This window comes from Sorghum bicolor, chromosome 5 (assembly GCF_000003195.3).
Source record: "Sorghum bicolor cultivar BTx623 chromosome 5, Sorghum_bicolor_NCBIv3, whole genome shotgun sequence".
Classification (NCBI taxonomy): domain Eukaryota; kingdom Viridiplantae; phylum Streptophyta; class Magnoliopsida; order Poales; family Poaceae; genus Sorghum; species Sorghum bicolor.
Genome location: NC_012874.2, coordinates 70,720,106 through 70,734,177, shown reverse-complemented (window position 1 = coordinate 70,734,177; position 14,072 = coordinate 70,720,106). Strand labels below are relative to the sequence as shown.

At 41.4% G+C, this 14,072-nt stretch overlaps 3 protein-coding genes across 3 annotated transcripts; 2 read left to right on the top strand and 1 right to left on the bottom strand.

The window, feature by feature from the left end:
* On the top strand, positions 2,142 to 2,885 carry LOC8086006 (expansin-B11). Its single transcript, XM_002451249.2, has one exon. The coding sequence runs from the start codon at positions 2,239 to 2,241 to the stop codon at positions 2,602 to 2,604; it is 366 nt and encodes a 121-aa protein (XP_002451294.1). The 5' UTR covers positions 2,142 to 2,238; the 3' UTR covers positions 2,605 to 2,885.
* LOC8076328 (expansin-B11) lies at positions 7,083 to 7,812 on the top strand. Its single transcript, XM_002451248.2, has one exon. It carries the CDS (start codon positions 7,166 to 7,168, stop codon positions 7,529 to 7,531), a length of 366 nt encoding a protein of 121 aa, XP_002451293.1. The 5' UTR covers positions 7,083 to 7,165; the 3' UTR covers positions 7,532 to 7,812.
* Positions 8,844 to 13,519, bottom strand: LOC8076327 (probable serine/threonine-protein kinase PBL28). Its single transcript, XM_021462185.1, is given in 5 exon segments — positions 8,844 to 9,229; positions 9,231 to 10,192; positions 10,666 to 10,755; positions 12,859 to 13,013; positions 13,125 to 13,519. Coding segments are annotated over 5 exon segments (1,701 nt in total). The 3' UTR covers positions 8,844 to 9,130.

Genomic DNA, 14,072 nt, shown 5'->3' with positions numbered 1-14,072 from the left:
CATTAAAATTCAGTGTTCTCTCAATTTAAAATTTCACATTCACATTATAAAATTATATCCAAATTGACTAGCTTTTTTGCAGATGATTTAATGCAATAAGCAGCTTCCTCATGCCAATTAGAACTACCATATGATCACTACTAGAAGTTCAGTGTACATAGGGAGTTTTGTTTTGTAAGTAACCATGCCTACCAACGAGCCTGCATTGAAATGTTATTTGCAGGAGCTGAAGGTTTTCATTCTACAACTGGTGACCGTAATAAGCAATGAGATCAGAAGCGTCAGCCACCAAATTGAGAGTGGAAAAGCAAATGTCCACAATGACAGGGAGGGTTCAACAGCTAGGAGGGTTGCTCCTTCGAAAGCAGACGAGAACAAAGGATATGATGGTGAGGATGACGATGATACCATTTACGGTTCTGATGGTTTTGTTGATGAGAGGCAGACCAATGCCAACCATATGTGAAGGAGGCTCCACAATAATAAAACAGGCATGGGTGCATTTAGGAATCGATGAAATCAAGGTAATGCTGAAGCCGGCGGCCTGGAGTAAGAACTTGCTCCCCCAAGCAAGAACAACCGGTGAACATGCACACAGGCAAAAGACTCAAGAATTGAAACTGTCTCGGGTTGGGGACTGTGGAAGCGGCTATATATAGTGGGGACAGTTTAGTCCTAGATGAGCCTACTAGAACCGATGGATCAACCTCTAGTCCCGGTTGAAGCCACAAACCGAGATAAAAACCTTTGGTTCCATTATTTCGAACCACCCAGGATTGGAAGGCGGCATTTAGTCCCGTTTTGATCCACAAATCAGAACTAAATGTCTATGCTGAAAAAGCCCGCTGCTCTATCTGTTGGCAGGGGACTTTAGTATGAGATGGAAGCTCCAACCAGGACTAATACTTTCTTTAGTCTCGGGTCTAAAAGTGACCGGGACTGAAACCTAAAACCGAAAGTCTGTTCTGTACTAGTGAGTTGTGATTGGCTGGCGGGACTTTTCAGATTTACGAAAAATGATGCTTGCTTTTCTTTCATGAGATTTGTGAAATCTGCGATTGTATTTCTAAGGGTGTATAGATTCTGAGCTTTGGCTGGAAATCAGATTTGCATAGTTGTATTTTATTGCAAGCCACTTATATAGAGCCTTCCTTGCCGTCTCTAGAAACAGTCTACGCTTTAGTGAATAATCTGCTTTCCGCACGAACAGGGGTGGATCCAAGATCACACTAGGATCCGGGCTAATAACACATGAAATTTCCACAACTATAGAATTTAGACTCTTAATATTTCATTGTTTAGATGATTTACCAGTGGTTTTTCGGTCAACGACACGGGCTGCATGCAGCACGGGCACCCGGGGCCTGAGTCCGCCACTGTGCTCAAATATACACATAAAGTCTGAAGGGGTATTCCCATAATATGTATATCGATAGTCTTTCACTTCTACACTCATCGAGCAGAAAAATCACATTCAAGGGACGACGAAGCTTTCGTACAGCTGTTACGATAATCATTTATTTTTAAAATGTTATATATTTGAACCTTATTTTATGGAGTCCTACAATCGTGGTGGCGCTGCACCAAATATAGTAAATACGAGTAATAGCGTCATGATCCCTCAAAATCACCCAGACATCAAGAGAAGCCGGTCACCACTACGTACTATTTAACCCTATTTGGATACACGTTGTTCATGTTCATCTTACAAGGCGGATTTCATGTTAGAGATGTTAAACAACTCTCATGTCCACACTGTTTGGTCCTGAATTCTAACAGTAGATTAGACTAATAATAGTGGTCAAACATAACAAATTTTGAATATGTAATCTCTTATATTTGAAGGTATAAAGAGTATTAAATTTGTTTAAGTAGGTCACGGTGTGACTTTTTCTGTATTTTACTCAAAATAGTAGGTCACGGTGTCACGATGTGGGGGTTGCATGGCCAATGCTTTATGAGAGATCTGCATGTCCTGCGCTTCTTTTGCCTGAAAGCAAGACAAGCTGGACTACTGAACACACATCTATTTGTGGCAATTGAACAAGTATTCGTCAACAAACAAGCCGGCCAGGCAGAGATCTTTGTGGCATGTCTTCTTGCCTACACAGCCCATAAATACGCAGCCAGCTGATGTAATAATCCGCAACAACAATCACCACACATATCCCTACCTCCCACCCTCTCGATCCATCAGGAAATATGGTAAGTTACTCCTACTGAGTTATTAGGTCACCAATGGCATCCTCGTCCTCCTTCCTGCTGGCCATGGCAGCGCTGGCAGCATTGTTTGCTGTTGGATTGTGCGGCAACAGTGTGACCTTGACGGTCGGCAAGGGCACTACCCCCACGTACACCCACCTAGTCCTTGTCGCCAACCTCCCCATCCATGAGCTGGCCATCAGAGAAAAGGGCGCCGCGGAATTTTTGGATGACATGAAGGAGTCACCAGCCAAGACCTTTACACAAGACAGCAAGGCACCACTCAAGGGACCCCTCTCCGTCCGCTTTGCTGTGAAGGGTGGTGGCTACCGCAACAGGGATGAGATTTTCCCTGTTGGATTGAAGCCTGGCGCAGTTATCAACACTAACATCCCGTATTGAGTAATCGGCACACATCTGGTCTCGCATTGAGTGAAATTTTTTTACCATTATATATTCTGTAAGATAGATTGAGGATATAAATAAGCAGGCCAGTAATTCATTTACTGTGGTTATTTTGTGGTAATCTACCGCAAAATAAAGTATACTAGCTTCTCCTCCTGCATATTGTTGTGGAGCTATGTATACACACACTTTACGATATTATTTTTATATGGCATAAGATATCGAGTCAATCATTGTCAAGACAGCTGTGTATATATGATTTTTCTAAAGTTTCATTACATGTTTGTGTCAAAATCAGTGAAGCTTTTTTATCTTCTTTAGCAAGTCCAAAATGTCCGGAAAACTGAATTTGTACTTGTGATCTTTTATTTAACACACATTATGCAATCACTATAAAAGTTTTACCCTAATCCAAACACTTGTTTTCACAGCATCACAAATTTAATTGCAATAGGAGGATCTTTTGTAACATGGACTATAAGTTGTTGTGATACGTGGGTCTTAATACATCTAAACTACTGAGTTGTACATGTCAGTCGTAAGATCCGTTGGGAGAGGTAGCTGTTAGGGCCATGATAAATATTATTGTGGTTGCAAGTAAGTGTAAATATTGCAACAAATTATGATGCGTTGTGTTAATTAATAAGCCGCTGGAATTCATGGCATCGCTGAGGATGTAATGAACGTTGACAAGCATGAGGAGGGCATGCCGGGGCCGTGTGGTTCGTAACAGACACTAACAAAATGGTGGAGTTCTCCTAGTATTTTTAGTTAGTAATAAAACACTATCACTAGTCAAAACACTAGGGAATCCTCACTAGGTGGTATTTACTAGGGAAAGTTTATACTAAATTTTGAATGCTAAAACACTAGGAGAACCCCACACTACTAATAGAAATTGAAAAATCTGGTTGTGAGAGCTGCAGATTCTCGCCTACTTTGGCTCTGGTGCAGGCTGCGCCGCAGCCAGAGTTCGTGGCGGAGTTTGTGGACGCACGGTCCAGCTCCTTCATACGAGTTCTCGGCCACTGTGACGTGCGGTTCGTGGCACGCGCTTTCATCATGGAGAGCAATGAGGCTATGGTTCGGAAGATCGTACGCCATCCACTATAGTCCGACCGCTCAGCAACATGTGCATTCATGTGCAATGAGGCCATGCTCTCCAAGATCCATTACTCTACTCGACAAGCAACTTGTGGAGCTTCTCCACGAGCGTGCCAACGATGTAGTAGGCTAGTAGCAGCCACTCTCTAACTTGTGCACAAAGAGGTCCTCTTTCCAGCTGACGATGTACACATCGGCGTGGCCACCGCAAGGACAGCGAGGAGGGCGGCTTTCGCACGGCTAGCTTGCATGCCGCAGCACCGGTGGAGGTTCGGTGAGGCCAACGGAGGGCGGGGTCCCTTCCTATGTCTGTGCGTCAGTGTACAGGATCTCCAAGAAAAGAGATATAAAGCTTGCATGAAAGGAATGCTAGTTACTAGGACATCTAGTTGGGAATGATGCGGATACCTTACATGAGATAGAACATCTAGTGAGGTCAGTTAGTGGAGAATGATGTGAATACCTTAGGTCTTGTTTGGCTGCACACAAATACACCTGGTTTGAAAGGGATTGAGGTGGAATTTAAACTAACTTCCACCTCAATCCCTCCCAAACTATGTGGATTCAGATCTAATTGTGTGCAGCCAAATGAGACCATACGAAGAGACAAAACGTCTCGTGGTGTTTTGCTATATATGTGTATAAAGATATAGATGGGAAAGCAACCCAACCGGCAATTCTTGCATTGGTTATAGAGGAAAATATAATTAAAGTTAATAAAAAAGGGAAAATAAAAAGACAAAATAACTTACACAGCAGTATGTCATGATCCCTTTGATCACTTATATATCTAACAAATTAGTCCAGCTGTTCCAGATGTATAGAGCTAATTTTTAGCTAGCTAGTAATTAATCCTTGTTTGTGAAGAAGCCGAGTTTGCATAGGACATATGAGTTCACATTAAAATTCAGTATTCTCTCAATTTAAAATTTTGCATTCACATTATACAATTATATCCAAATTGACTAGAGTTTTTTTGCAGATGATTTAATGCAATAAGTAGCTTCCTCATGCCAATTAGAACTACCATATGATCAGTACTATAAGTTCAGTGTACATAGGGAGTTTTGTTTTGTAACTAACCATGCCTGCCAATGAGCTTGCATTGAAATGTTATTTGCGGGAGCTGAAGGATTTCATGCTACAATAGGTAACCATAATAAGCAATGAGATCAGAAGCGTCAGTCATCACACTGAGAGTGTGGAAAAGCAAATGTCCACAATGACAGGGAGGGTTCAACAGCTAGGGATTGCTCCTTCCAAAGCAGACGAGAACAAAGGATATGATGGTGAGGATGACGATGATACCATTTACGGTTCCGATGGACCGTATGTGAAGGAGGCTCCACAATAATAAAACAGGCATGGGTGCATTTAGGAATTGATGAAATCAAGGTAATGATGAAGCCGGCGGCCTGGAGTAAGAACTTGCTCCCCCAAACAAGAACAACAGGTGAACATGCACACAAGCAAAAGACTGAAGAATTGAAACTGTCTCGGGTTGGGGGATAGTGGAAGCGGATATATATAGTGGGGACGGTTTCGTCCTGGATGGTAGAGCCTACCTGGACCGATGGATCAACCACTAGTCTCGGTTGGAGCCACAAACCGAGATAAAAACTTTGGTCCCATTTTGTTGGACCACCCAGGATTGGAAGGCGACATTTAGTCCCGATTTGAACTACAAATCGGAACTAAATGTCTACGCTGAAAAAGCCCTCTGCTCTATCTGTTGGCAGGGGGGACTTTAGTCCCAATTGGAAGCTCCAACCTGGACTAATACTTTCTGTAGTCCCCGGTCTAAAAGTGACCGCTGAGACTGAAGCCTAAAACCGAAAGTCTGTTCTTACTAGTGAGTTGTGACTGGCTGGCGGGGCTTTTCAAATTCACGAAAAATGATGCTTGCTTTTCTTTTATGAGATGTGTGAAATCTGCGATTGTATTTCTAAGGGTGTATAGATTCAGAGCTTTCACTGGAAATCATATTTGCATAGTTGTATTTAATTATTTCTAGCCACTTATATAGAGGCTTCCTTGGCGTCTCTAGAAACATTCTATGCAGTAGTGAATAATCTGCTTTCGCACGAACAGGGGTGGATCCAAGATGACACTAGGATCTTGGCTAATAACACATGAAAGTTCCACAACTATAGAAATTAGAGTCTTAATATTTCATTGTTTAGATGATTTACCATTGTTTTTTCGGTCAATGACACGGGCAGCATGCAGCATGGGCAACCCAGGGCCTGAGTCCGCCACTGCACAAATATACACATAAAGTCTCAAGGGGTATTCCCATAATATGTATATCGATAGTCTTTCACTTCTACACTCATCAAGCAGAAAAATCACATTCATGGGACGAAGCTTTCGTACAGCTGTTACAATAATCATTTATTTTTAAAAATGTTATATATTTGAACCATATTTTATGGAGTCCTACAATCATGGTGGTGCTCACTACCAGACTAGAGATAATTCCAGTCGGTCGAATTAAATACTGACAGTTTTGTGTATATTCCTGACGGTTTTCGGCTGACAGGAATGATCGCTAGTCCGGTAGTCTGCACCAAATATAGTATATACGAGCAATAGCGTCATGATCCCTCAAATCACCCAGACAACAAGAGAAGCCGGAACCACTACGTACTATTTAACCCTATTTGGATACTCGTTGTACATGTTCATTTTACAAGGCACATTTCATGTTAGGGGTGTTCAACAACTATCATGACCACACTAAAGATAGCTCTAGTCACATCTTGGAATTATTATCCTATGCAACTACTAGACGGTTGGTTTCATGGCATATACCTCTTCAACTTGATCCTGCAGTTTAGCTGAGTAGATGGAGATCAAGCATAGTGACTGAAGGGGCCTCACCATGGTCCATATTATGCTTTTACTAGATCCAACGGTTTGTGGATTAACTGGTTACATGGCCATATCTGGTCCTCATTGTTTGGTCCAGAATTTTTACAGTAGATTAGACTAATAATAGTGGTCAAAGATAACAAATTTTGAATATGTAAACTCTTATATTTGAAGGTATAAAGAGTACTATATTTGTTTAAGTAGGTCACGGTGTGACTTTTTCTGTATTTTACTGAAAATAGTACTAGAGAAAAAGATACGGGTCGGATGGCCAGTGCTTCATGACAGATCTGCATGTCCTGCGCTTCTTTTGCCTGAAAGGAAGACAAGCTGGACTACTGAGCACACATCTATTTGGGGCAATTGAACAAGTATTCGTCAACAAACAAGCCGGCCGGGCTGAGATCTTGGTGGCATGTCGTATGTCCATGCCTAATTTTCTTGCCGACACAGCCCATAAATAAGCAGCCAGCTGATGTAATAATCCGCAACAACAATCACCGCACATATCCCTCCCTCCCACCCTCTCAATCCATCAGGAAATAGGGTAAGTTACTCCTACTGAGTTATTAGGTCACCAATGGCATCCTCGTCCTCCTTCCTGCTCGCAATGGCAGCGCTGGCAGCATTGTTTGCTGTTGGATTGTGCGGCAACAGTGTGACCTTGACGGTCGGCAAGGGCACTACCCCCACGTACACCCACCTAGTCCTTGTCGCCAACCTCCCCATCCATGAGCTGGCCATCAGAGAAAAGGGCGCCGCGGAATTTTTGGACGACATGAAGGAGTCACCAGCCAAGACCTTTACACAAGACAGCAAGGCACCGCTCAAGGGACCCCTCTCCGTCCGCTTTGCTGTGAAGGGTGGTGGCTACCGCAACAGGGATGAGATTTTCCCTGTTGGATTGAAGCCTGGCGCAGTTATCAACACTAACATCCCGTTTTGATTAATCGGCACACATCTGGTCTCGCATTGAGTGAAATTTTTTTACCATTATATATTTTGTAAGATAGATTGAGGATATAAATAAGCAGGCCAGTAATTCATTTACTGTGGTTATTTTGTGGTAATCTACCGCAAAATAAAGTATACTAGGTTCTCCTCCTGCGTATTGTTGTGGAGCTATGTATACACACAATTTACGATATTATTTTTATATGGCATAAGATATCTTGTCAACCATTGTCAAGAAAGCTGTGTACATTTGATTTTTCTAAAGTTTCATTACATGTATGTGTCAAAATCAGTGAAGCTTTTTTATCTTATTTAGCAAGTGCAAAATGCCATGAAAATTGATTTTGCACTTGTGATCATTTCTTTAACACAAATTGTTCAATCACTAAAAAAGTTTTACCCTAATCGAACCACTTGTTTTTACAGCATCACAAATTTAATCACAATAGGAGGCTCTATTGCAACATGGACTATAAGTTGTTAAGATATGTGACTCTTAATACATGTAAACTACTGAGTTGTACATGTTAGTCGTAAGATCCATTGGGAGAGGTAGCTGTTAGGGCCACGATAAATATAATTGTGGTTGCAAGTGTAAATATTGCAACAAATTATGATGTGTTGTGTTAATAATATAAGCCGCTGGAATTTATGGCATCGCTGAGGATGAGATGAAGGTTGACGAGCAGGAGTAGGACATGCCGGAGCCGTTGTTCGTAACGGAGCTGCAGATCCTCGCCTTCTTTGGCTCTGGCGTGGGCTGAGCCGCGGCCAGAGTTCATGGCGGAGTCTGTGGACCCACGGTCCAGCTCCGTCGTGGCAGTTCCCGGCCACTGCAACGTGCGGTTAGTGGCACATGCTGTTCATCAAGGAGAGCAATGAGGCTACGGCAGGAACATCATACACCGTCTGCTATCATTGCCGACCGCTCAGTAACATCATCGTGCATTCATACGCAATGAGGCCACGCTCTCCAATAGCTCTGAAATTATGTGATCTCAGCTGTTCCAGAAGAAAAAAAAAAAACACCTGTATGATATCATGGACAGACGTCCCTCGGCCAGCGAAGTGGCTGTGCAAGGCCAGGGGGGAAGTCGTTTCTTTTTTTCCAACGCACAATTGGTTTCATTCAAAGTCGTTTATTGTTTGCTACTATATATATACTACTGTGGTAGCTTTGGAGCCTATTTAAACTAAACTTAGGACATTGTGTTTTCTTTGTCCAGTTAGGTAGTAAGATAACAGATATACATTACTGTCTCGTTCGACAGAATGAATTTGTACAGGCAGCTGTAAAGTTACTAGAACAAATATAGATCACTCCCTGACATACATGTTATTGTGAGACAAATATACAATTCCACGCAGCTTAATAAAAAGTTTCACTAGAACAAATGCACACGAAGTTATTCACTAAGTACGCATGCATTGTGCATATATAACTCACACGGAGTGGTAAATTGTAACTGGACGGGTACGGAGTATAATGTTGGACGTGGATATGGATACATGATAAAGCTTATAACATTTGCTAGGCTCAAGTGCTGACCATAATTCAAGCATCTCTTCCAGTCTTCTGGATGCCAACCCTTCAACTCGCCTCAGAGGATGATGAGCCTTCGCAGGCCATTGCCTTCACCTGCTTAAGCTCCTCAACAACCTCTGCCATGGTTGGTCTCTCGTACGTCTACGTCTTGCTCGAGACATCTAACAGCCAGCGTACCGATCATGTCGAGGCACTGCATGTTACGTTGAAACTGAGCACCATCACCTGAGAAAACTTCTATATCATACATCTTCCTTCCGCTACCCTCGTCCTTGAAGCACTTGCCGAAGGCCAAGGGCAGACTTGTATTCCCATCATACAGGGCTGTTTTCCCCGTAATGAGCTCCAGAAGCACCACACCGAAGCTGTAAACATCGCTCTTCACTGTGAAACGGCGTGTCTTCATATATACTGGGTCTATGTATCTCGTATCACCAGCCACGGCCATAGCATACCTGTTGACTGACAGGAGCTTGGACGAACCAAAGTCAGACACCTTCGGATTGAGGTCATCATCAAGGAGGATGTTGGCGGGCTTGACATCGCCATGGACGTGATCACCATGGGAGTGGATGTGGGAGAGAGCTTCGGCGGAACCAATAGCAATGTCTAGGCGCTTCAGCAGTGAAAGAGTAAACCGCTTGTCACCATCATGGAGCCTTTTTTCTAAGCTTCCATTGGAGACCAACTCGTAGACCAATATGGGAATTTTTGTCTCTAAACAGCACCCAATCAGTTTGACCACATTTATATGCCTGATCCTAAACTGGAACTTGATCTCGTTGACAAATGCACCATCATCATCCTGCTCCTGCTGCGCCAATTGTTGGATGGCCTTTAGCCAGTTGCGCTGCACCACGGAGTATTTAACTGCAACCAGTTGCGATGGTTTGCCGTCGATTCTACCCTCATACACTTTGCCATACTTCCCTTCTCCAAGAAATAATTTGCGCTCGTTTGTGATTTTGTTCAGTTCCCTTTCAGAGTACATGGTTACGCCATGACCCTCCAGTATTCTACGACCATTTTTGTCAGAAAGTTTCCTGCGTTTTCTTTTCTGAAGCAGAAAACCCGCAAAGCATGCTAGAATGATGGCAACAGCTATTGCTGCACATAAAACAAACGTTTTCAGATTTATATTTCAGAGTGCTTCTAGTATTAGATGTTGACTTTATACTAGCAAAAATTATATGATTTAGTTATTTATCATCTTATTTGTATATGTGATCAACTATATATGATGTTAATCATTTATTGTACATCATTACATTGGACTAGTCCAATTCATCCAGTCCAAAACTATCGAACCCCAGTTGGCGCGGTTCTAATAACTATGTTTTCAATACATTAATATATGTTTTTTGGAAATAAACATAGCAACAAAAAAAAGAAATCTTCCATTCACTACGTGATTGTACCAAACTCTCACCAAACTGTAATTGAGGAGATAAAGGAGCGTATCATTTAGTGGATCTCACCTATGGCAGCTATAGCATATGGAGAAAATACATAATGATCACATCCCTCTGCACTTTTACCATCTCCTTTGTGGTTGAATTTGCATTTGCAAATATAATCACCGTCTGTATCCTTGCATGTGCTATTGGGGCCACAAGGGCCATACCTTGTACTGTTTGATTGTTGTCTAACTTCAGTACACTCATTGATATCTGTATAATAATTTAAAATAGTATCAGTCAGTTCACGGAACATACAAGAAAATTCTCAAAATCCAGATTTTTTTATTTGCTAGTGTGAATTGATTTTGTTGATTGTTGTAATTTTTTAACTGAAGATTCATAATGTATAGTCGCCAGTAAAAATGAAACTCTAGGCCCACGCTATGAAGCACCAGTATAAATTCATCTTAAGTCTCTATTGCCGGGATAATTTCTACTGGAAGTAGAATTAAGAAAACAACAAGCAAAAATGCATTTTTACTATTGTTCTCTTAACCTAATGCCACTACAAATAATTTGATATTAATTTTTTTTCATTTTTCAGGTGATGTCGGATGGATACATTAGTCTCTACATTGCGGTATTGGTTCGGAAAAGATCTACAACTTAGCAGTTGATTACTCTTTCATTTAAAATTATTTAGGGCTAAAAAACTATGCATTAAGATTAATGATTTTAAAAATCATACTTTTTTAAATTTCTCAAATGATCATCGATCGAAAAAGAACAACGGCTTGAAATCTCCATTTTGAAATTTAAAAAATCAAAGTTTAAATTGTGGATGTCATAAGATTTTGGCATGCAACAGAAACCACTCCACGCAGCTAATAATTGCATATTCAAGATATACACACGTGCCTTGAAATGGAAAAACCATGGTTATTCACTACTACAGAGAGTATTTGTAACAACATCTTTTTTTTCTATTTGAGTCACCTCTACAAATAGTTTACAAACGAGTCGACCCATAAATCCATTTGTAGGGGACGATGCTGGTGTTCTAAGCCGCTCCAACAAATAGACCCTATTTATAGGGGCGGCTCGATTTTGTAAGGTTCGGCTTATATTAAAAGTTAAGTATAAAAAATTTAAATTTTGAAATCACCTCGGACAGATAAATGACCAAAATAAAAGTTGTAAATTTTGAAAAGGTCTAGAACTCTATTGTTTATAATTTTTTCATTTAAAATCATTTATTTCTTTAAAATATTGAAACAATATTTTGAGGTAGTAAATAATTTTATCTGAAAATCATGAACATAAAAGTTATAGAACTGATCAAGATCTATAACTTTTGCTTTTGCCGTTTCTTCATCCGACAAAGTGATAGTAACATTGTTCAAAAAAATAACATATCTCTCTGTTAGTTCGTAAAACCATATGAGAAATATATAAATTTTGTGAATAATGTTAATATAACTTTGTCACATGAACAAATAACCTAAAAAAAGTTGTAGGTCTTGAGTAGCTCTACCACTTTGTTATTGATGACCTTTTCAGTCAAAATGATTTACTGGTTCAGAATGTATGTTTAAATAGTCATTTTTTTAGATTCAAATTTTTAATTGTTCAAACAAAGTCACATAAAAAACAATCAAAATGAAAGTTATAGTTCTCAAAAAGTATACAACTTTGTAGTTCACAAAATTTTATTTGAATTTGTTTCGAGCCTCAAACAATCAATTAAAACTCAGTTTATAATAATATGTGGGGAAAGAAAAATCTAATATGGTTGCCAATGTGTGGTGCAGTGGTTAGATAAGTGAGCGTGTGAGGCCGAGGTCATAGGTTCGTATCCCCAAGTGACTTCTGACTTCGATGAGCGGGCAGGTGGTTGACCAGTGGACCTCCCTAGATTAAAAAAATCATATTTTTTCGTCCGATTTCATGATTTCTAGAAAATTGATTTATAGGAGCAGCTAACCAAACCGTTGCTACAAATGGTTTTTAGCTGCCCCTGCAAATCATCTATGGTGTAGTGATGGATGAAAAAATAGATTATATTATGCCAATTATGTTAGAAAACAGAAAAATCAATTTATTCCGAGTTTTTTATTAGTTAGATTAGAGGCACTAAACAATAATAAGAAATACTTATATACCGCTAACATCCTAGCCCCAGTGCGAGAGCTTGATGGACTAGTATAAGGGACATCGGGTCAAGATCTATATACTGACTTGTGCAACCGTTGATGATGTATGGATTGCCCATGTATCCGTTTGAGCACTTGCATAGGTAGCCACCCCCTCGTGTGTCGTTGAGGTCTTGGCAGTAGCTGTGTGCGCTTGCACAGGCGGGGGCTGTCAGTTTACCTGACAGTGACACCCCACTGGTGTCCAGCTCCATCTTGCAAGATCCATTACCCCTGATGGCCCAATCAAGAACCAACGGGGCACTTCTTTCTCCGACTCGACTGCTGAAGCTGTCCTTTCCCTTACCACTGAGGTCTTGCCGGCTGAATTTGTACCTGAATCAACTCGATCTCAGTTATAAAGTTTTCCGACGGAATGAGCAAACGATGCATATATACTTATTAGAACCCTAGATATTATATATATATATCTATACATATACGTACCAATCTTTCTGCGCCACGAAGGCATGTTTACAGGGGCTGTACTCCCACGCAAAACTATTGCCAGCGGTGTTGTTATCGGTCGTTGACCAACCAACCTCTATGGTGCTAAGGTTGCCCAGGATTGAGGTCTGGCAGCAGCCATGCCCCGTACAACGATCTCCGTCTTGAGCCGAATCGTTCAAGCTTGCGCAGTAGCTGATGCAGCCAGTGAAGTAGTTCCAATCGGAACCACCTTCCAGCAACGCCAGTGCAGCACAGCCAATGGCGGTGAAGACGTTTTCGGTAGGCGAGATCAATAACGGCGGGAGAAGATACCAGCCGATGGACCCTTGGTCGAAATCCGTGGTATTGGATGAGTTGTAGCACACAGACGCTACAATTGCGTAGACATGCATCTCCCCGGTCTCCACAGAGATGCTTGTAATCTCCACGTTGCCGTTAGTGTAAGGCCTTGGAGGGTTAAAACTTTGGTTGCAATCAATGGTGAAGTTACCCCCACCTGGCCAAGCGCAATCTGCGCTAATGCCAAATGGGTATGGAATGTCTACTGTGCCGCACTTGCTAGGGCAACGACGATCGGGCAATGGCGGAGCCGGTGTGGGTGGTGAGGCCATGGTGGAGGAGACAGCAGCTGTGGACACTGGCAAAACTAGGTTGGAGTGGGAAAATATCAATAGTGCAGGAGAAAGAAGAAACCACAGCACCCGTGGGGTGGCTACTACTACTACTACAAGGTGTTTCATGCTCGTTTTTTCAAAGCAGAAGTTAAGGTCTGTCTGGCCAATCTGCCCATGAGGGTGGCTGTATAAATAGGCGCCCAGACTAGGCATCTTAACATTGACTATACTGACTTGTATGCTCAAAGATTTTTTTAACAAAGCCACATCTATGTTTACTTACATGTGATTGTTAATTAACGTCCTCGATCTCAATGAAATTGGGCAATGG